Source organism: Ochotona curzoniae, unplaced genomic scaffold, assembly GCF_017591425.1.
Source record: "Ochotona curzoniae isolate NIBS_2020 unplaced genomic scaffold, NIBS_Ocur_1.0 scaffold_1852, whole genome shotgun sequence".
In the NCBI taxonomy this organism is placed as follows: Eukaryota; Metazoa; Chordata; class Mammalia; order Lagomorpha; family Ochotonidae; genus Ochotona; species Ochotona curzoniae.
Window position 1 is genome coordinate 19,263,690 of NW_024467087.1, and position 23,172 is coordinate 19,286,861.

At 36.0% G+C, this 23,172-nt stretch overlaps 1 protein-coding gene across 3 annotated transcripts in view; it reads left to right on the forward strand.

The window, feature by feature from the left end:
- Window positions 1–23,172, forward strand: part of TENM1 (teneurin transmembrane protein 1) — a 531,802-nt gene that overhangs the window by 347,732 nt on the left and 160,898 nt on the right. For all 3 annotated transcript variants that reach the window (XM_040999695.1, XM_040999696.1, XM_040999697.1), the window contains exons 12-15: window positions 7,375–7,560; window positions 9,087–9,110; window positions 11,060–11,206; window positions 19,727–19,943. In XM_040999695.1, coding sequence (XP_040855629.1) covers window positions 7,375–7,560; window positions 9,087–9,110; window positions 11,060–11,206; window positions 19,727–19,943 — 574 coding nt within the window. The remainder of the gene's footprint in view (window positions 1–7,374; window positions 7,561–9,086; window positions 9,111–11,059; window positions 11,207–19,726; window positions 19,944–23,172) is intronic.

Genomic DNA, 23,172 nt, shown 5'->3' on the forward strand with positions numbered 1-23,172 from the left:
AAGAAGAGGAAAGCACCTTCTGGGAGGGATCTGGAAGATGGGGTGTCTCCTGAAAGAGTGACAGACACCAGGAAGTGTCTTGGAGTTCTTAAAAGTTCCCTGACTCTTCTTTGTATGAATGGGGAGGTGCAGAAGACCTTCCCCATTGGTGGTCTCTAACCAATTAGAAGATGGCTGTGCAATTCCTATTTTCATCCTTGACGGTGATACTTTCCTGGTCACCTGGTCAAAGACAAATGGATATGTAAACATAGGACAGTGAGATGTTAGCCCAAGAAGTTCATAAGTTTTTCCCCCTGGCCCTGACACAAGAATTTAGCAGACTTGGACAGTCTCACTTTTTCTTACTCTAAGATCAGTATGTTTATTATGCTATGACTAAGGTTGATGCTCATTACAGAATTTTGGTAAATCATGTTTCTTGCATTCAGTAAATTCTAGTCCTATTTTGATAGGAAATTCTGTCATAAGTAGGAGCTATGTTTTAGTGTTATTTTGACTGTAATAAGATCACAATTTTCTTTAATACTTATTAGATGGGTGAAAGTACATGATATTAGTCCAATGATGAATTACACTGATGAATTAGATTTTTTTTTTAATGCTAGTGTTCAATCTTGGTTGTGATTCTGTAATGGTGTGTATGTTGTTGATTTTCAAAATACTTTTATTTGAGATTTTTCAACCATGTTTTAAGTGGATCTGGCTTATTTAAGAAAAAAAAAAATCCTTTATCTTTTTCTTAACCCAACTCAAATCTAGTTATTTCATAAAATGATTTGAAAAGATTTCCCACTTTTCCTATTCTCCAATACAGTTTAAAATTATCTGTCCTTTGGAAATTTGGCAAAATACATCTGTAAAATCATTTGGGCCATTTTCAGTGTCTTTAAAGTGTATTCCAGTTTTTTATTTCTTAAGTCTGTTTTTTCCATGAAAAATGTCAACTTGACAGAAAGTTTCAGACTTACTGGCATCGGTTTGTTAGTAGAATTCTCTCATTTATTTTTAAATTAACCTTTGATGTTTGTATCTTTTTTTCTTGTGCTACATTGCTAGAGATTTCTTCATTTCTTTACCATTATTTATGTCAAAGGTCCAGATTTTGGTTCAATTGGTCTTCCCTGTTTCTTCTTTTCTGATTTCATTAACTTTTGCTCTTGCCTTCATTGTTTCTTTCACCCACTTACTTGGGGTTTTGTTTTCTTATTCCCTTAACTGGACACTTTGATCACCAAATTTCAGGTACTTCTTTATACCAAATGTGCTGAAGTCTATAAATGTCTTCTAACATATGATCTAAAATGCAACCCCAAATTTTTGTAGTTTGTATTCTGTTATTCAGCTCTTAATTTTCAACATATTAAACTCTAACTCATGACTTACTTTAAAGTGTGGTTTTATAGAATTCTTTTGGGGATTTTTGCTTTGTTGTTTTTGTCTATTTGACTTGATTTGTAATTTTACCACATTGTGCTGAAACAGCATCATTTGTATGATGCTGAATCTTTGCTATTTGTAATTTATAGTCACAGTTTTAAAGTTGTTAATTATGCTGGTTAAATCCTCACTATATTTCTATGTTATTACTGATTGTGAAGCTGTCAATTGGCCATATTAGAAGTCTGTTAGGTTTTGCTTTATGTATTATAAAGCTACATTTTCATAAGGAGTCTGAAATAGTCCAATTTCTTGGTGAATTATTCCTTTTATCATTACATCATGACTGTCTTTATCCATAATAATACTTTATTCCTTAATGTCTGATAGCATTGTACTGACATCAAGTTGGATGCTTTTTTTCTGTTATGTGTCTTCCTTTTATTACTCAAAATTGTCTATTAGTATGTTTAAGCACTCTTAGTAACAAAAAATAGTAGGTTTCATTTTTCACTCAATTTTCAGATTCTCTTTTAAAGTGCAAGTTCGATTGATTTTTCTTATTTACTATAGTTACTGCTGAATTCATATTCTGTCATCTTATTGTGAGTCTCCTGCTTGCTTTTTTCTTTTCTTTCTTTCTTTCTTTCTTTTTTTTTTTTTTTTTACTTATGAACCCATGGCCCTTGAATTTCCTATTCACAATAATTTTACTTTTTTCCTGTTCTCCATTTTTCTTGAGTTCCCTTAATTCTTTCTACCCTGTTCCAATTAGGAAATTATATATTCTGTTGCTGTTCTTTTAAAAAATATTCTACTATAATATATCACATGCAGAAAAGTACAGAAGTCATTAAGTGTGTAGCTTACTGAATTATCAAAGTTCTTAACCATCATCCAGGTCAAAGTTTAAGATGCTACCCTCAGAAGCACTTTGCTGTGTCCAGACTCAATTTGATTCCTCACTTTGACCACAAGGTCACCACTCTGACTCTGCTTGAGAGCTTTTTGGGTTTTTTTGTTTGTTTGTTTCTTTCTTTTTTTGAAAAGGTTTGGTATTATTAGGGAGATACAAGTTAAAATAATAATGAAATAGCATTGTACACTCACAAGAATGGTTAATATTTAGAATTCTGACAGAGTATGACTGGAATACTCATTTTTCTTTCTTTTTTTTTAAATTTTTTGTGAAGAACTGCTTAAATCCCTTGCCGACTTTTCCATTGGATCATGTATACTTTTATTATTGATTTGAAGAAGTCCTTTGTATATTTTGAATTCGTTTTTTTTAATATTTTTTTTTATAGGATGGAATGCATGAAACCATTTTGCAGCAGGCCATTTGTCTGCCCTTTGACAGGATTCTAATATTTATGTCCAATTTTTTATTATTATTATTTTTTTATTGGAAAGGCGGATATACAGAGAGGAGAGACAGAGAGGAAGATCTTCCGTCCGATGATTCACTCCCCAAGTGAGTGCAACGGCCAATGCTATGCCGATCCGAACCCAGGATCCTCTTCCGGGTCTCCCACGCGGGTGCAGGGTCCCAAAGCCTTGGGCCGTCCTCGACTGCTTTCCTGGGCCACAGGCAGGGAGCTGGAAGTGAAGCAGGGCTGCTGGGGATAGAACCGGCACCCATATGGGATCCCGGGGCGTGCAAGGCGAGGACCTTAACCACTTGCGCCACCATGCCAGGCCCTATTTGCTATAAATTTCATCTTGAGTGAATGTTTACTAGTTTATCACCTATTATATAGTTACTGAGAGAATGTAATTTTTGATTCTATCGATGTGAGGATTTACATTGGTTGATTTTCAAATATTATGTATTACTGAAATAAGAATAAATTGATCATGCTATTAATTCTTGATACATAATGTCAAATTTGGTGTTTTGAAATTTTGCTTAGGATATCTGCATATTCATGATTGAGATTGACCTATATTTTATCTTTAGAATACCCTTTTCAGAATTTTATGTCAGGGTTCTGTTGACTTCATAAAGCACATTATGGTACTTCCTCATTTCTTACTCTCTAGGACAGTTTGAGATTGAGAGTGTTTCCTCCTTGCAAGTTTGACATATTTGTAAGTGAAGTAATAACAGTTTAATTAATGGGAATTTTTTTATTCTGGATTAGCTATATATAGAGAAACTATTCTGTTTCCATCTTGAATGTTATTTTGAAGATTCATTTATTTCTGTTTGAAAGACTGAATTATAGAAGTGAAAAAAGAGAGCCTGTGGGAGACTTTCCATCCACTACTTCAGTCCCCAAATCACCATTGCAGCCAAAAGTAAGCTGATTCTTCCAGGTTTCCTACACGAGTGCAGGGTCCCAAGGCTTTGGACCATCCTGCTGCTGCTTTCCTGGACCATAAGCAGGGAGCTGGATCAGAAATGAAGCATTCAAGACTCAAATGAGCACCAATATGGGATTCCGATACCACAAGCAAGGCTTAGCCTGATATGCCATGGCACTAAACCCCAGTTTTGTTTTTTGTTTTGTTTTGTTTTGTTTTGTTTTGTTTGTGAAGTTATTTTGTAGGAATTTATACTCTTCTTGAGAAATTCCGAATATGTTGACAAGAAGTAATTTGCAGTATCTTATGATGTTTTATGTTTGTGCAATCTAGAGACCTGTCATCTTTTCATTCCTGATATTGGTTATTTGAGCCTGCTCTATTTTTCTTTTTCTCTGCACTAGCCAAGGATTTATCGATTTTGTTGGCCTATGGAAACCATCTAGCATTGGCATGCTGCTCCTTTTTATGATATATTTGTTTCGTATTACTTTTTGCTCTTAAAATTATTATTTTCTTTCCTCTATTATCTTTGACTTTGTTTAGCTTTTCCTTTTTGTAATTTCTTTGGATACTGGGGTCACTGTTTTTCAACTGGTTCTCCTTTCTACCTTATAAATTTTCTTGCATACTTGGATTTAGTAACTTTATATGAGTCTTCATATGTCCTGCCTTCAACTTCATTCTTTTCAAAGTATTTTCTACTTCTGTGAATATTTATTTTATTCTATATTCAGAAATGTGTATTTTGATTTCCAAATATATCTAGATTTTATAGTTTTCCTTTATTGCTGATTTCAAATTGAATTTGATAGTGGACAGAAAACAGACTTGCTTTTTAACCCAGCAGATGATTACTATTTGAAAATTATGTGTATTTTGTCATCGTTTATTGAAGTATGGCATAGGGTCTATTCAACCGAATTTGTTATTCATGTCGCTCGTGTGCTTAGCTGCTTAAGGGAAAGCAGAAGTACATCTTCGACTGTGATTGTGAGTTTTCCTTTTTCTCTTTTTCATTCCTTCAGTTTTGTTTCATATGATCGGCATGATGGTTTTGCCAGTGGAAATTTCTTTGCCATCATTTATCCAAACATTTTTATCTTGCCCTCATAATGCAAAGATCTATGTATGGAGTCTGCTATCTCCCTCTGCCATTACTAACAGACACTGGTGAAGGAAAAGCATCCTTAAATTTCACACTTACCTCTCTGGGTTTTCTTTTTCTTCTGAAGCTTGGCACAGTATTTCCTAAATGCTCTTTGAGCTCCAGCAACTTCCTGGATTCTGTTTAACATGTATTGAGCCAGGTTTTCTCATTCTCATCAGGAGCCAGTGCTAGTGTTTTCTTTGGCCATACTTACTAGAAACAGAATTCCACCTCTGAGCTTTCATATCCCTACTGGACAAAGTATCTCTCACCTAACCCCTGAATAATACAAGGCTTTAAAAAATATTTCACTGAGGACACTCAATCTACTATTATTAGATAGTGTTCTCTTTTACCATGTTGTTTTTAATTCTCGAGTTTCATATTATTTTGTCATCTCTCTGGGCTAGCAGAGGGAGTTTATTAGCCACCACTTCAGTGAGGTCACACTCTTTCAAGATAGGAGTTTTGATAGGAGTTTCAATCTGACTTCCTTTCTTCTTTAGTAGGCCCAAAACATTATCCTGTTGACAAATCCAGTAGACACTTCTCTGCAAGTGCCTTGTTGATCTCTCAGCAATATGAAAAACAGTTAACCACTCCTTCCTGGAAAAGTAACTCCTTTGCATTTTAGTTACACCACGTTCTCCTACATTTCCTCCTGTCACTCATCACTCTCTCCTCCCTGTCTCTTTTGATAGTTTCATTTTCTACCTGAATCCTTCTGTAATTTTAACTTTAGCAGACAATAATTATATCTGTTTATAATGGTGAGTTTGGTCATTAAAAGTTGAGTATTTCAGAGTTTATTCCTGGAACTCTATTCTTTCTAAGGCTATCACCTATATGCTAATGATTGTCAGTTTTGTATCTCTGTACCTAGCCAGTCACAATCATATATCTCATTGCTCAATTGATATTCACTTGGCTATCTATGTATCTTAACATTAATCTTAAGATTTGATCTTCCACGTATCGTTCTTTTAACCATTCTATTCTATCAATAGCAATATAGCCTCATTTATTTGTTTAAACCATCTTTCCATTCCTTTGTCCCCATATACAATTTTGAGATTGGTTTTATCTCTAAAATATATCTCAAATCTGTCCAATGGTCCTGTTAAATGTAAAGATTGTGGCTTCCATTGAGTACTTACACAAGTACAGATTAGGAGAGCATGTAAGAACACATTAGAATGTTGCTGCTAAGCATAGAGATCATCCATCAAGCTGCCCTTTTTAAAAATCCATTATTGTGGGGACAGTATTTAGGATGCATGGCTTCAAACTTTGGCTTCTGCTTCTGCCCCTGACTCCAACTTCCTAGTAATGCAGGTTCAAGAACTTGAATCTTTATCACCATCTGGGAGACCTGAATGGAGTTGTTTCAGGCATGTGGAGCGTGAATCAGAATAGAGTGGTTTTATTCTCTTTTTATTTCCAAAAACATTATTAAAGAATCCATTAATTCTACCAGACTCCATCCTTCAAATAAAATTCGTGAATAAATTAGTAAACAGATTGATTCAGATCATACTAAAATCCATAACCATGGCTTTATCAGAACTATACTATCTATTTCTGAAAAGTAATCTGGCTATCTGTGGAATATATCGATAATACTTCAATGCATCATAAAATATAAAAGTAGTCTCAGAATCTCATACTGTTAAACAAAATTTCAAACTTTCATTTAAGAATGGCCAATTATGCTATAAACTTATTGCATTTTTTCAGTTTACCTTTATCCTAGCTCTCCTATTCTAGCTAAGACATTAGATCAAGAAAGAAGCTTGCCAAACTTTTGTTTTGGCTTCTCAATGGTTATGATTTCATTTATATTCAACATTTCTCATAAAAAATAAGGGAATGTAAGTAAGGTTCAACAGAGCCATTAAAGACCTTCATTATATTGGCTAAATGAATCACATTTCATGATAGGAAGACTGTGTACTTTAATCAACCAGAGCTCCCATACAATGCTTAAAATAAACTCAAATATTCATAGTGTGATCAGAGAAGCTAGTCGATTACCATCATTGGCAGCTTTCCTTTTGTATGTTATGAGTTTTATTAGAAAGGTATTATCTGTCCAAATAAACTTGTATATCTGAATGAATTTAGGATACGGCTTTGCTGATTTATTTTCCTCTAGTGTTTTCATGAAAGATCACAAAATCCCTACATTATCTGTGATTTTATTGTTTGTTTTTAGTAAAACCCACTTGGCATTTGACATCTACTTCACTTCTAAGCCTTGACTCTCATTATCATGCTATAGACTTCTCGAAATCAATTTGACATAGAATTCATTTTATATTTAGAGATTTAACCCTCCTCCCATTTTTTTTTTTTTACAGAGTTCATTTTCTGTTTACTCGGGAGCTAGAGATTTTGTGACATTTTGTTTTTATGAAATTTTTTTAAGTATTTTATTTCAAATATTAGTATAGATGAGGACTGGGGGTAAATGTAAAGGATGAAAGCTGGTTTTAGCAATGATATGTTAACATTTTCTTTAATTTTTTTTTTTACAGAGCTCTGTGCCATGGAGTGTGGTAGCCATGGGGTCTGCTCCAGGGGAATTTGCCAGTGTGAAGAAGGCTGGATAGGACCAACATGTGAGGAACGCTCCTGTCATTCTCATTGTGCTGAGCATGGCCAGTGCAAAGATGGAAAATGCGAGTGTAGCCCTGGATGGGAGGGTGACCACTGTACAATTGGTAAGTACTACTTTCCTTTTCCCCCCAACAAATTGGGTTAACCAAAAAAGAGCAACAAAGGAAGTCAGTTGCCAGGATTTTGGTAGAATTAGTCTTTGGAGTAGAAGAGGAGGGGGACAGTTGACTATAACTTTGAAAGTTTAGTGTTCTTCAAAGTCTCTTCTTTGATTGGTCATACCCTATTTGATTCCGTGTTGTTCCCCTTCTCATTACTTCAGTGTTCCTTGTTCTCTGCTTTCAACTGCTATGTCTTACTGGAATGCAAAATGGTACATTGGAATAATGTGTCATTAGTTAATAAGAGAAGTGCTTTAGCTGTGAAGGTAACATTCACTGACCATTTTTCCTTGGGAAAAATATAGGGCGTTTTGGTTGAAAGCACTTAGAGGCAATTTCATTAAATGGGACTACTTTAACAGCGGCCATTTGATACCATTAGAGGCTGTCTTTAATGTATATGAGGAAGGCACTCCTGACCTATCATCACTGGAACACCTGTGTTGAATTGTTTATCGAGTAGTGCAGAGAGTGTGTACTGAAGCATCCATCCCATCTTACCACTTGTCACTAATTTCACACATGTTCAGGACGTTGCCTGGGAAAACAATCCGTGGGCGTGGCAAAGTCTGTGAAATGACTAGAATATCACATGGTCTTCATACAACAAATAACACAACTAAGTACAAATAGTTCCTTTATAAAACACTTCCTTTTTAGGGGGAAAAAAAGCACTAAAAGACTGTACACATAACTGCCACAAAGCTTTCTGGTGTATATACAGAGACAAATAGGATTCCCATTGTTCAGCTGAGAAAAATGGCTCTCTGGATACACAATCCATTGTTTCTGGGCTTTCTGCATCTCCCACCCCGTTTACCAAGTGCTCTAGCTTTCATTTTTACGTGAAAGTATTTTGTTAAAATGGTTGGAACCTGCCAAAGTAATGTATAATACATATATAATATATATAATGTATCATCTTAATCAACTGCATTACCATTCTACCAGAGATACAGCAAGTCTTGTTCTGGGACTGTGAAATATTTAAGATTCATTAAAAAGGTGGTGAGGGGATAGGATTCAGATGCAGCTTAAATAATTACATTCCTGTGCCATAGTAAGTTTATGGCCTTCACATAAGAATGTTTAAATTTTGTGACCATCACCAAAGGTGGTTACTCCAGAACTCCCTTCTGAAGATAATACTTATAAGAAGCTGAAGTGATTGCTGTTTCACAGGAGTTATTGCTGAAATATAAAAATGCAGTTCTTATACTTTTAACGGAATATGACACTTTTTAAGGCAACCTAATAGTTTCTTGCAGAAAAGTCACTAATATCTTTACCACAGAAAATATTACTCATAAACTACACAAACCAGTGTACCAACTTTTGAGCTGCAGGCATTTCAGTAGCTCACAGTTTGATGTTCTCCTCCAAGGCAACAGATAGTAAAGCATTAGTACATGTTGTATGGCTTTGGTCTCCCAGAAACTCATTCAATCACTCTTTTCCTCCCCTTTTAGCTCACTACTTAGACGCAGTCCGAGGTAAGATTTTTTTTCTTACTAGTTTCGTAACATAGAAATATGTTAAACAGAAAATATATATGTGGGAAAGAAAGGATGGCATTTGAGGGTGATGAGAGTTGTTTTTCTTTATATTTTGGCAATGTATCTAAGCCTAGTATAGCCAGCTATAGAAGTTAAAGCAAAAGGTGATTTTTTTTCTCTGATATTCCAGAATGACCTTTTTTTTGTAGTGGTGGAGAATAAACTGATAAGCAGTTTATGAACTAGATCTCTTTGTCTTTAAATGGATTTATTTGTATGAGTTTCTATTAATGGAGGGGTCAGTATAAGAAAAAATAGATATTTACCAAATAAATTTGATCTAGGAAAATGGTCTTTTTTTTTAAACATACCAATATATGAGTGTATTTCTAAGCTTTCAGGGGAAATGGAATTCAAACTAAGTTTGTTGCAGTATGAGATCCATGTATAATTATTTTTATTGATATATATTTTCCATGAAATATCCAAAGACTTATCCTAACTCTAAGTATATATAAAGGAGTCTTAATTCCTTACAAAGTGGGGGAAAATGATCTTGCTAGCAGTACCCTCTTGCCATACATCCAGGCATGGTCTGCCTCTATCAGAATCAAGGGTGTTCCCCACAGAGACCCTGTTGAATTTCATTTCTTGAGCTTCAGAAGTTGGTTATGTCTCAAAGCATCCCTAATTCCCCCACCACATCCAGTGTACATCCATTAGGCTGGTGCTGTACAATATCCTTTCTAAAACCTAGATATATTCACCCTGTCACACATCTTAAGGATATTATAGGTACAAAACTTTCATATATTCTAACAGTCCTTTGTCATTTTTTATTTATTTTTTATTTCTCTGGTCTATTGATAGTTGCTTGGAAAATAGTTTGGAAGTAATAGTGGATTTTGTTTGAAATTTTTGCTCATTTTACTTCTGGAATTTGTTTTTAAAAACAAAAAATGAAAAGAATATTGGTTATCTCCAGTAAAATTCATCCTGGCCTTGTATTGCTAATAGGAAAAGATCTAGAATATGTATGCTATTATTGTTGTCTCTTTTTAACAACCCACAAAGCGCTTTGCCCATGCAATTAACTGTGATAGAGACTAACCTCTGAACTGTTTGTAAAATGAGTATGGCATTCTTGAGAGACTGAAAGTATAATGAGGGACCATTGTCAGTGTGTTTTATCAATGGATAAAGGTCAATTAAACACTTAATTTTACTCTTGACTACTTTCCCATTCTCTAGAGTTCTGAAAGTCTAAATCTGACACACATTAATTTCACAAACATTTGCTGAATGCTTGGTATTTCTGTTGTACAGGCATGATCTGGTAGCTTCTAACAAAGTAAAGATTCCAATCCTTAGCTCTCAAATCAACAGTAGTCTTTAGGGGGAAAGCTGAACAGATGCAAAGTAACCACAGCACATTTCTTAGGCACCATATGAGCAAACACTTAAGGATGTGTTCTGAGCTGTATAACAACATGCCTTGAGTCCTGAGGTAGCATATAATAAGAGAAATATCAGCATAGGCTAGAATGAATTAGAATTTTTCTTCATAGAAACTTCTGACTTGTTACAGCTTACTGACCATGACTGGATGTGGCATCATCCATTCACATTTGACTGAAATGAGGAGATACATTTTTGAGGAAAAAGAAAATAATGTCCCCACCAAAGTTTTCTTCCTATCTAAACCAGAGATTGGGAATTGGAGTTAGCCTCTTAATTGGCTCTCTTAGGAAAAGCACTGCAAACTAATGGATAACAAGTTCCCTAGGAAGATTTTGCAAGCAAGCAAACAAGCAAGCAAGCACCTCTTCCATGCATTCAACACTTTGTCTGAATAGATGATGAGATACTGCTGTATCGGCAAAGATCTCATTGCTCAGACACCATTCTGGGATCTTTGCAATCATTCCTCTCTGTTGTCTTTTCAGATGGCTGCCCAGGACTCTGCTTTGGCAATGGGCGATGCACCTTGGATCAAAATGGTTGGCACTGTGTGTGTCAGGTGGGTTGGAGTGGGACAGGCTGCAATGTTGTTATGGAAATGCTTTGTGGAGACAACTTGGACAATGATGGAGGTGAGTCATTGCTAAAATTTTGTATGAAGAATAAAAAGTCCAGCCTCTGTGGTACAGTGGTGACCCAAGTTATTTAAGGGTCAAAATCAGAAATCTCCAATAAAAATGACAGTGAGGAGTATAGGACCATACTATTTTTTTTAACTTAAAGACTGCATTTACTATAGTCATGTAATGCTCAATTGCATGTGTCACATTTAATTCTCACAATAATTCTACAATGCATCAGAAATATTGGGTTTCCTGTTTATAGGTGGAAACAACAATGCCCAAGTTAGGGGTAGCAAGTGCCTCATCTATGGTCTAGAGAATAGCATCTAGTCAAGAGCAGAACCATGGTTCCAATTCAGGATGTATCACTTCAGAGTCTGTTTTTTAACTACTACTACACCGTGTTGCCTCCCATACCTATGGTATTTGTCACGGCAGATTCGATTAACATACCACTGTTCAAGCTGTCAAATGTTAGTGTGGTATGTACCATATACATGTTTTTCTTTGTTTTTATTTAAAGTTCCCTCTTGTGTCTGCATCTTTTATTAACACTGAATTTTTCCAGGGACACAGCATAGAGACAATTCAAGGTAGAATTGTTTACATCTAAGTCAAGAGCTGCAAGTGATATTTTCAAAAGGCACATGTGAAAGTGACAGCACTGTGGAACAGTGGGTTAAGCTATTGCTTTGCTATACTGGTATCCTATATCACAGTGCCCATTGAAGTCCTGGCTGTTCCAATTCCCATCCAGCTCCCTGTTAATTAATGTCCCTAAGAAAACAGTGAGAGGTAGACCAAGTGCTTGGGTCCTTGCCCCCCATGTTCAAGACACAGAGTTCATGCATTCTGGCTTCTGTCTTGCCCATACGTGGCTCTTGTGGCCAATTAGGGAGTGAACCAATGGATAGAATATCTGTCACTCATTCAGCTGCATACATAGATAGATAGATAGATAGATAGATAGATAGATAGATAGATAGATAGATAATTTGTTTAAAGATCACACATGGCTTCAGTGCTCCCAGAGTAACAATGAGAACTCAAAATAATCCAAACTGTCCCCTATAAGAAAAACTAAAACAAAATCCTCACTTTCCCTATGGTTTCTACACAAGTAAATGTAAAATGAACCAGAACATTTTTACTAATTCCATTATATTAGCTTCAAGTGAACTCCATTATTGAACTGATTCCTTTTATTTTTTGTATTGCTTAGACAGTGGCAGACCTTGTCATTTGAATCTAAACACAAGGTTTACTTAAATCAATAGGGTAACAGTCATAATTTAGGCACCAAATTAGATATAATGTTTTCTTCCTTCCTTTTTCCAGCTAGTATTTAGCCTGAGAAAATTACAAGATCTTACAAAAATTAAACAGAACTAACTTTGTAAATAAGACACAACTTTGAAGTTAAGCTTTCTGTATTCAAATGGTAACTCTGGCTCTTACTGGCTATATGATTAAGGACAAGTTTTGTGATGATTCTGTGCTCTAAAATTCCCTTATCTCTACCACAGAATAGATACATATGTTTACTTCTGGTAGTGTGATTAAAAGTATTAAATGAGTAAATGAGATCATCTAAAAGGATCTGTTAAAAGGTAATAAACTGCACATACTCCCCTTATGCACACACACACACACACACATACACACACACACACACACTTAGCTCAAAACATATTCTGCAGTTTGGTTTACTAGTTGCCAGGTACTATAGTGAGCTCTTTGTATGAATAATTTCATTTAATCCCCATAATGTAGGAACTTCTGTTGACAAATTAAGAAGCTGGGACACAAAGAAGCAAGTTGCTGAAGATCCTACAGCAACCAAATAGTATTCCAGAGTATAAGCCTAGAGTATCAGCCTCATTTCAAAACGGATATTGTGTAGTAATAAAAATGGTTTTTAGTTTGTGCTAATTAAAAAATTATGCTCAGAAAATGCATTACCAACCTATAAAATTATAATTTCTAGTTCAGTTAAGATTCAATACAAGTAAGTTTCCTGCCTTAGCAAAGTAACAAAAGTAATTTGATATTTAATTTTTAAGCATTTTATGGTCTTAAATTTTCCTCCATGCAGCCAAAAATGTTCAATGAATATATTGGTTAGATATTAATGATAATGGATTATCAAATTTCAGTGTCTACAATGTATGTAGAAATAGAAGGTAAGGCCAGTTTTACTGAATGTGTTTTGATATTTAAACGTTACTTGAAAGCTGTCTATCTATATGCAAATTAAAAATCAAAGACCCTGATATGAATATAGTGTGTATCTATGATATATACTCTTTAAGGAACCCAAGGGGAAAATCTCCTCAAGAATTCTAATTACCATTTTTGCCTTTAGTAGGATTTAGATAATATGATATTGATAATAAATATAGATTCAGTTCTAGTTCAAGATGGAAAGATGGATTCAATAACTTCTGAAGACCCAATGACTAACATTGTAGACCAGAAATACATTTTCTGCTGTTTCAGCTTTGTCTCCTAAGAACAGATTAAATGCACCCTTGTTGGTGGTCTCAGCTTCCAGCAATCTAGAATGGCTGAATTCTGTTATTTGATTGTAACTAATGATTATTCTCCATGTACTTGTCTGCACATGTATGCAAGTGTGAGTGCATTTGAACTGAATCAGAAAGCACCAGTAGAACCGTTTTTAGAAAAAAAAAAATCCTGATTTTTAAATTTTAATTCTTAAGAAATCTTCCCAATCAAAAAACATCACTTTCAAGCAGTTGCTTCAAGTAGCTCCTACCTGATTACTCCATATTATGGCTGATACTTAAAGAATGGCAAGAGTTTCTTGCATTTTAATAGGATTTTAATGGGCTTTGAATATTCATTGGTGTTGCTGCTCTTTCCTGCAGCTCTGACTTTAGTTGCACTCTGATTCAGCACACTGTGACTCTAGTAACTAATTAGCCTGTGTTGAATTTGTGACTAACACAGCTGGTGGAGAGCCTATCTAAGAGCTCTGTGAATAGCAGACAGAGAATAATCACCTTTGGATTTTCTTAACATGCCCCCCAAAAAATTATCCTATGTGCTATATGTATAAGACCTGGTTACTCTAGAAGAAATTCAACACATACCTACCACATGCAGAAGTCTATGACTGGAGGACAACAGTTTCATTTGCTAATCTTGTGTCCTGATTGGGGGTTTTAGAAAACATGATTGGAGCAAGCACTGTGGCGCAGTGAGATATTTCACTGTCTGAACTGCCAGAATCTGATACGGGTGCTGGTTAATGCACTCACTGAGCTACTTTTTATCGAGCGTCTTGCGTAATAGCCTGGGAAAAACAGTGAAAATACCCAAACTCCTTGGGCCCCTGAACCCAAGTGGGAGGCCCGGGTGAACCTTCTTGTCTTTGGCTTGACTCAACCCTATTATGGCCATCTGAGAAGTGAACCCACAAATTGAAGCTCTCTTTTGCTCTTGCTCTCCCACCCCTCTCTCTTCTCTCTCTGTGACTCTGCCTTTCAAATAACCCTTTATATATCTTTAAAAAAAAGAAAATGTGATCACCATAGACTGCATACCCGTATGAATTGATATGATAAGGACATTTAAATGTTATACTCAATCAGATTAACTAAAACAAAATACAAAATAGTATTATCAGACATTAAAGAATAGTTCAAACTTATGGTAGTTAATAACAAAGTGGCACAAGAATAAACGGATGTCTTTAACCAAATAAAAATTCTGAAACACACTTAAATACAGGTTAAGAATTATGTATATTATCAATATAGCAAAGAGCAGTGGAGAAAAGAAGCATTATAAAATAAAAGATATTGGGGATAACTATTTTTTAAAAACCTTTAAATTTTCATTTTCTAGCATATACCAAGAGAATTAGGTAAAAACACACACACACACTTTAAAACTCACAAAACACACTCCAGCTGGATTGATTAAAAATTATAGAAAACTCAAACACAATTAGAAAATCTAGAAGATAGATCTTACAATGGGCAAAGGCTTCTCAAACAAAAAGCAAAGGAGGAAATCATAATGGGGAAAAAAGGCTTTTGATTGAGTAAAAACTGAAACCTGTTCCATGTTTGACTGACTGCATTTAATAGCCATTTATAAATTTGAGAGCACTGCAAAAGATTTTGAAATCCATGCAGTTTTTTATATGAAATACATATTTTCCATCAATTTTATGAAAATATTGGGGGATATCAAAATTTGCACTGACTGGTATAGTGGCCAATAGTCACATATAAACACATCAGTAACTGAAGAATTCAGTTTCTTTGAGTGGCTCCTGATCCTTACAGATAAACCGCTAAGATACCTGCATCCAATATCTGAGTGTATAATTTATTTATAATCATTCATTCTCTCTCTCTCTCTCTCTCTCTCTCTCTCTCTCTCTCTCTCTCTCTCTCTGTCTGTCTCTCTGTAATACAGAAGAATTCAGTTTCAAAGTTATACATGCTCAATAGCCATGTAAGGCTAGAGGTTACCATATTAAATGGCATAGTACTACATCACAGTACCAAGTTGTATTGTATGGTGTTGATCCAAATGTTCAGTTTTCAGCCAAACATTCCACATTGGATGCCCAGTTTGCCACTCATTCATTTCTTCTTGCCAAGTACTGTGCTTAGAACTGAGGCGAAAATGACAAAAAAGACAAGCTTTTGCCTTCATAGAGCTAATGATCTAGCAAGGAAGTCAGATGTTAAACAAGAACCCATACCAATAGCTAGTTATTTACAACTGTGTAGAGCACTAAGAATTTGTGGGGTACTTTAAATGTGTATGGGAACCTAACCTGGTTTTGTTGATGAAGGAAGCTTCATATGAGGCAGAGGAAGCTGTTCCATGTAAAGGAAACATGTCCAAATGTCCTAAGGTGCAGATGTACAAGGATCTTCTAGAAGTGAATGCTGGTCATTGAAGCCAAGCACAATCAAACAAGGAGACATCAGTATATAAATGTGGAGGCCAGATTATACAGAACAATGTGAATTTTATAAATTCTTCCGTCACCAAACAAAAGCTTTGCTCTATTCACTCTAGTTACAGAGAAAGGAAGGTAGTCTCTGATATTGCAGAAAGATTGTCAGGGAGAGTCAAAAAGATATAAAGAGCTTAATCAAAATTGTCTTTTCTTTCCTGTGATCTGTTAGTGCTTGTCAAATGTTTGTCCAGACTTCTCTTGTAGAAATCCTTCCAGTTGTCTATATTCATATTCATTAGTAAAATCAATAAGGTAATTGTCTAAAAAATAATTATCTTCCAGGAATTGTTCTTCATGAAGACCAATAGCTATTTGCAAACCTCTTATAATGCAATGTTTCTAGATCTAGAAAACAGTGTCATGCATGAGTTATCAGCATGTGTAAGTTCATGGATCAGTGAGCCTCTGGTTTTGAATGTGACCAGCATGCTGTTGTGTGTAATAAATAGGGATGTGAAATAGAAGAAACAATGAACTGATAGCATTTATTCTATTTAAAGGCCACTCTTTCCACATTTATTTGTGGGATTGGGTTGGAGACAAAAAGCCTGGAATTAGCATAGTCCTAATTATTCACTTCTGATCATTTCTCTTTCTCCTTCCAAAACAACTCATTTATTAAATGTTCATCACTTAGTCTTGGGAGTCTGACATGCCAAGTGCTTCTAGATACAAATGGAGTACAGAAAATCTAAACCCTGGAACTGCGTTCACCACTCTATGCCTGGTCCTAGCCATTTTCAGAATTAAGAAATCATGGGTTTCCCTTTTCCTTTCCCTCTTTCAACCAAGGGTATACATTTAATAGGCAAAAGTTGAATAATAATGACTTTATCAGATGACAGTAAAATAAATAAGTAAATGCTTTTGACCCTTAACAGTACTAGTTGAGCAAAGTGGCATAGTTCCAAATTTATTTGCAAAATTAGGCTCAGTGTAGGCCATGTTTAGTTTTCTAAGAGAATGCAATATCCCTGTTTTTAGCTGCCTTAATTTGCATTCCCTTAAATGAAACAGCCCTTACACGTAAAATTGGTTGACATTTTATACTTCTATCTCTAACACCCTAAGCTTTATGCCACAGCTGCCAACTGGAACAATAAAAGAATTGTTAATACCCACCCCCTCTCCAAAAAAACCCACACATACCCAGTGTGACTGTCATTTACACTTCTTTGTAGCAATCTAGACATACTATATGGGGTGTTATCCGATGTGATAATTGGAAAGTAGGTCTATGCCCATGTATGGGGTTTATCTATGAATTATAATGTGAGGGTTGTGTGCTCTTATTGATTTTGCCCACCTGCAACCTTGTATGATTCAATAGAAGTCTTGCTGTTCTGTCAGAAAATAGAGGCCTTAGAGGGTCAGCTCTATTAAAAGACAATTATTAAAAATGAAATATTACCTTAACCTGTAACTATTAAATGTGTGAAACATCAGCTTGCAATATATAACCAGATGAGAATATGAGTCCCAATTTTGAATTAGTTCTATGTTTAGTTATAGAATATAAGTTTGAAAATCAGGTTGATATTAACATTTATTTAAAATTTATTCCTGTTCAAAAACAAGTTGCATTGTGTTAACACATTGAAACCTGTGAATGCTTGCTATTACTAGTACACTGGTTACGATTTGTCAGGCATGACATTAGATACTTCCACAAACATTATCTAAATAGTAACAAAAATTATTATTTAATAAAAACGCAGGGTAAATGCGAATGCCCATTTGCAAAGCAGTTTTTCAGTGTGTAGTGTGTTACGCACCAATCCTAAACATCAATCAGCCTGATATTATTACCAGTTTCCTGGTGCATCCAGATGTTTAATTAACTGGCAAATAGATAAGGTGCTAATATGAGGTTGAGAACAACATATTGGAGGCAGGGGTGGTAGTGGCATCTCAGATTATGAAAATCTGTTGACACAGTTTGTGGAATGAAAGGAGAAGGGGTTACAGCTCCACACTTCAAAGTTTGCCATTGGTAAAAATGAAGTATATATATATATGTATAGAGAGAGGGAGAAATTGGGGGCAAAAATACACTCAACGAACAGGGAAAGCAAGAAAGAAGCAAACTGAATTTTAAATCAAAGTAGTGTCTATGGTACAGGGAATCTGAAAGGACCACATGTGGAGAAAAATATTTCATGGGTGCCCTAGGGCTGCTGTTCCAAACACCTACACTCTTGGTGTTCCTGGCTTTCGCTGCCCCCACCAAGCAAAGAGCTGCGGGAAACCAGTGCCAGTATGTTTCATCAGAAGCCTGAAGGAGCCAGTGATCCATCCGAACCTCCCTATTACACTGCAAGGCAAGATGATTAGCATCTTTGTATCCCCTGCCCTTGGAAAAGAACTGAATTTGAACTACTTACCTGCTCTGAGGAGCTTGGAAGGACTTTAATTTTTGGTGTAGCTGACGTAGAATAAAGTGCTCATATACTCAGTTAATTTTGCCAACCCCTTCTCTTTTTTGTCTTTGAGGACTGCATACATTTTCACTACTGTGAGTGTTAGCCATTACACACCTATTTCTCCTACCAGTCTCCAAGCCCCTGAAAACAGGAAGAACACCTTTTTGTCCCCTTACTTTCCAGGCACTTCACACAGGATTTGTACCCATTGAATTCACAGTAGTCTCCTCGCATTTAACAATTGCTTGCCCCACAAAATGAAATCTTCATGGCGACCTTTCTTTCTTCAGCAGTAGTTTCAGGAGTCTAGAGCAAATAAGAAAGACTCACAAACTGAGGAAGAGTGACCCTCTGCATTCATATATCTCAAGTTCAGTAGTAATTACATTAAAAATGCTGTTTGGGGCTAGCATTTGTCCTGGAAATAAATACACCACTTAGGAAATCCCTGTGCCATGATAAGTAGCCTCTGCTTCATTCCCAGCTCCAAGTCCTGATTTCTACTTCCTGTCAATGCAAACCCCCTAGGCAATTGGACATGTATTTTAAAATCAGTGCCCTAGATAAATTGTCACCATGAGAACCCCAACCTCTAATTTGAGAAGTAACAGTAGATAGCAATATTGTGAGAATTTAAAAAAAAAAGCAACTGCAGATGAATTCCAGTTGGCAAGTACTTGTTATGTGCTTGTAGTTGTGCGAGGTGTGAGAAATTCAGAAGAATCACAAGACATACTTGCTGTGCTGAAGGAGTGGTCTCACTGAGGAGCAAGTAAACTTCCAAAGAGTGATACCTAATGGAAAACTTTACTCAAAAGCTAAGTTATCACCATAGTAACTATTCCCTAGCTGATAAATGTTAGGGAATTCAGGAAAGAAAAATTATGAACAGAATGGTTTGAACTTCTCTGGGGTGCCATTTAAATTTGGAGTAAGTGATAATTTATGAAAAATATGAGAATTGAACACATTGTAAGCTCAAAATATGATGGGCTACCTTTGGCTGTATTCTAGATTTGTCTCCATTTATGTACATTTTCAATTATATTGTTTCTGTTACAGCTACATATGAATGTTGGTCTTGGTTTTTCTCCCCAGATGGTTTGACTGACTGTGTGGACCCTGACTGTTGTCAACAAAGCAACTGCTATGCCAGTCCGCTCTGCCAGGGCTCTCCAGATCCTCTGGACCTCGTTCAACAAACCCAACCCCTTCTATCCCAGCACACTTCGAGACTCTTCTATGATAGAATCAAATTCCTCATTGGCAAAGACAGTACTCACGTTATCCCGCCAGAGATCTCATTTGACAGCAGGTATGTGTATGTTTACCTGAGACCTTAAATAAACCACAGCCATGGTTTTCCTTAACTGGGAAAGAAAGATACCATTAATAGATTGTGTTGCTCCCCATTTCACACAATCCATACTGATGGTTTTTTTTAAGGACTTCTCTGGAGTGCCCGATTTCTTACTGATTAAATAAGGGAGTGTTCTCTTTTTAAAAATTTTTTTCTTTTTATTTGAATAGCAGATTTGCAGAGAAAAGGAGATACAGAGATAGAAAGTTCACTCCTCAGATGTCCACAATGGCCAGAGTTGAACTGATCCAAAGCCAGGAGCCAGAAGCCTCTTCCAGGTCTCCCTCGCAGGCACAGGGTCCCAAAGCTTTGAGTCATCCTAACTGCTTTCCCAGGACATAAGCAGGGAGCTGGATTAACTCCCTGTTTATGATTAGCTGACTATTTTTGAAGTACTATGTTATTGTAATAGTATAGGGGAAATCAGTGGGAGGAGGGGAATTAGGGAGGAAGAAGGGGAAATCCCTGAGCCTATGGAAGTCTATCATAAAGTAAATTAATTAGAAAAAAAAGTGGAGCATCTGGGATGTGAATCAGTCAGTATTCATATAGGATGTCAGCACTTGTAGGCGGAGGATTAACTAGTTGAGCCATCATACTGGTCCCCATGGGGAAATACTCTTTTCTAGAGTGAATTATAAAATCTGTGTGTGTGTGTGTGTGTTTATATGTTTGTATATGATGCTTTTAATGGAAAAAAAGAGGGGGTGAGTATAAGTCACCAATTTGCTATTTAGTTTCTGGACTGATTCCTTGAAAAATTGTTGATTTTCAAAAATAAAAATTTTAAATCGTCTTCTGTGTTAAAAAAAAATGTTACCATGTGAAAGGTTTGGATGAATTTGACATCGTCATCTGAAATACAAAACTTGTGAAAATCTGTCTTCTGGGAAAGTTCACATGTATGGAATTGTCACTAAAGATCTGAGGCCAAACCCAAGTCATTGGACAAAAAAATGTTTTTAAATGAACTTATTTATTTGAAGTGTTAATAGCATGTGTTTGCTCATTGGCATTTTCAGCTTCACCTTCAGCAAGGGTATATTTTACTAATTAGCACTATATACAGAAAAGTCACTAAAGTGAAGATTTTGTGCGTCAAAATGCCCTGTTCATTCCCACAAACTGATATTTCACAAGCTTTCTACAATAATACGAGCAGTAATTTTACAAACATGGAAAATATTTCTCCAGGAGTTCTTGTCTGCATCCCACTTACTCAGTTGTAGTGTGGTGAACATCACCAGTCCTCAGAGTGACTTGGTCCAAAGTCTGTATTCAGTAACAATGGCAGTGTCAGAGAACTGCAACTCAATATCGACCAATGTACAATGGAACATGAAAACTACATAACGATTTCTCTAACCTTTTCCTTCACTTGTATGCTACAACTGCTATTGAAACTTAGAACATTTTCCTTATTTTTATTATTGTTACACTTCTGACCTTTTAGGCTTCTACGGACCCCCGAAACCAGAACTGCACACAAATAGGGACTACAGCTTGGCTTCCTCCCACAGGCTCAGTCATCCTCATTTAAATTGTTTCTCTTAACAGCAATCCTGAAGTAATTTTTAGATGGGACATGACTAATCAGTGGAGACTTAATTATTATCCACCAGGGCGACAAAGAAACATTTTCCTAGTAAAGATAAAATTAAATCATCAACTCTAACTTTCCCTATGCATGGGGATAAGTAAGTTAAAAAAAAAAATTCACAAGCACCTCTACAGCACAGACACATGTTAAATGACACCCTGAACTCAAGGAAAAGGACCAAGTCAGGACATAAGCAAAACAAGGAGACAATCGTTATTATGACCCCAAGCAGGGCATTTGAGCAATAAACTTTGAAAAGTCAGGACAAACTTAAACCCCTACGGTTCAGCTTCATGCTTCAGCAGCGCTTGCCAGCCGCTCCCAGAGTGAACAAACTTATCATTTCTGGTGCTTACTGCCCTTCTCCTCCTCCTGGTTTGATTGAGTTTTCTGCATTCTTTTATAAAATGCCCCAAGTTATCATTTGGCTCTGCAAGTCTCATTTAAATTCACAACAATGGATCTCCTTCATCCACTGGGTCTCTGCTATTACAGATCCATCCATTCTAAAAGAAAAGTCACAGGCTTTACCAGGGAAAGTAGTTGAGGACAAGAAATCTTAAAAACAACACATGCATTTTTACTTTGGTTATGTTTAGGCAAAATAAGGCTGTTGTCTATAAGTTACCTGTTATGTTCTTGATAGGTTATACTTAACGTCTTCCTCACACATTCTAAGGAGGTAGAAGATTTCTCTGCTCTCCTGACCCATTATGGAATAACCTAGGGTATGGAAAGTATATTAGGTTTTACAGTTCTTTGATGTAGATCATTAGCAGTCTGGTTCACATTGATTGTTAGTTCATTAGTTACATTATATCTTATTGCATGTGATACAGGCTGTTTGGGGCTGAAATGATATTACAAAAATAGTACCTGTAAATTGGTTTTTCACTCTTGCTGCATAATCACAATACAGCTGGGCAGGCAAGTGAAGAAAACATTGCTAAAGAGGGGCAATGATCTACACTGCTGGGTTGCTGCTGAGTAGTGCCACCATCTGAAGCCTTTGGAACCAGAGGTAGTGACATACAGGTGACGGTTGAAGGGCACAGAGGGTAAAGAAACATCCATCCTAGTTCATCCATAGGAGACTGTATTTTCCTGTTCTGGGCTTGCTGTCATGGCATGTTAGCATACTTGTGATGTAGATTATCTTTGCCCCAGGATGCTGCAGTGTCAGTGTGAACACACAACCTTTTCATGGTGAAGTCTCTAGTCATTTGTCCTTAAACATATTTTATTTTACTCTTGTAGCCCAAGTATTTTTTCTTTCCTTCAGTCTACTCCAAACATGGCTACAAAGTAAACCACATATTTTATATGCCCTGTATGACTTATTACTTTTTAATAATGTAAATAGGTGAGCAGAAGCATTATTGATCTTCAGTGTCTAAGCATTTAATCACTATTAATAATGTAAAAGGGTTTTATAAATATGTAAAAACAAGAGTACATTAAACTAAATGACAGCAGTAATTTGCAAAGCCAGACATTTCACTTGCCATTACTAATGGAGGAGTGCATTTAAAAGACAAAATCCTACCAGGGTTAGTGTAACCGCTGACAGACAGCAAGGTCTGG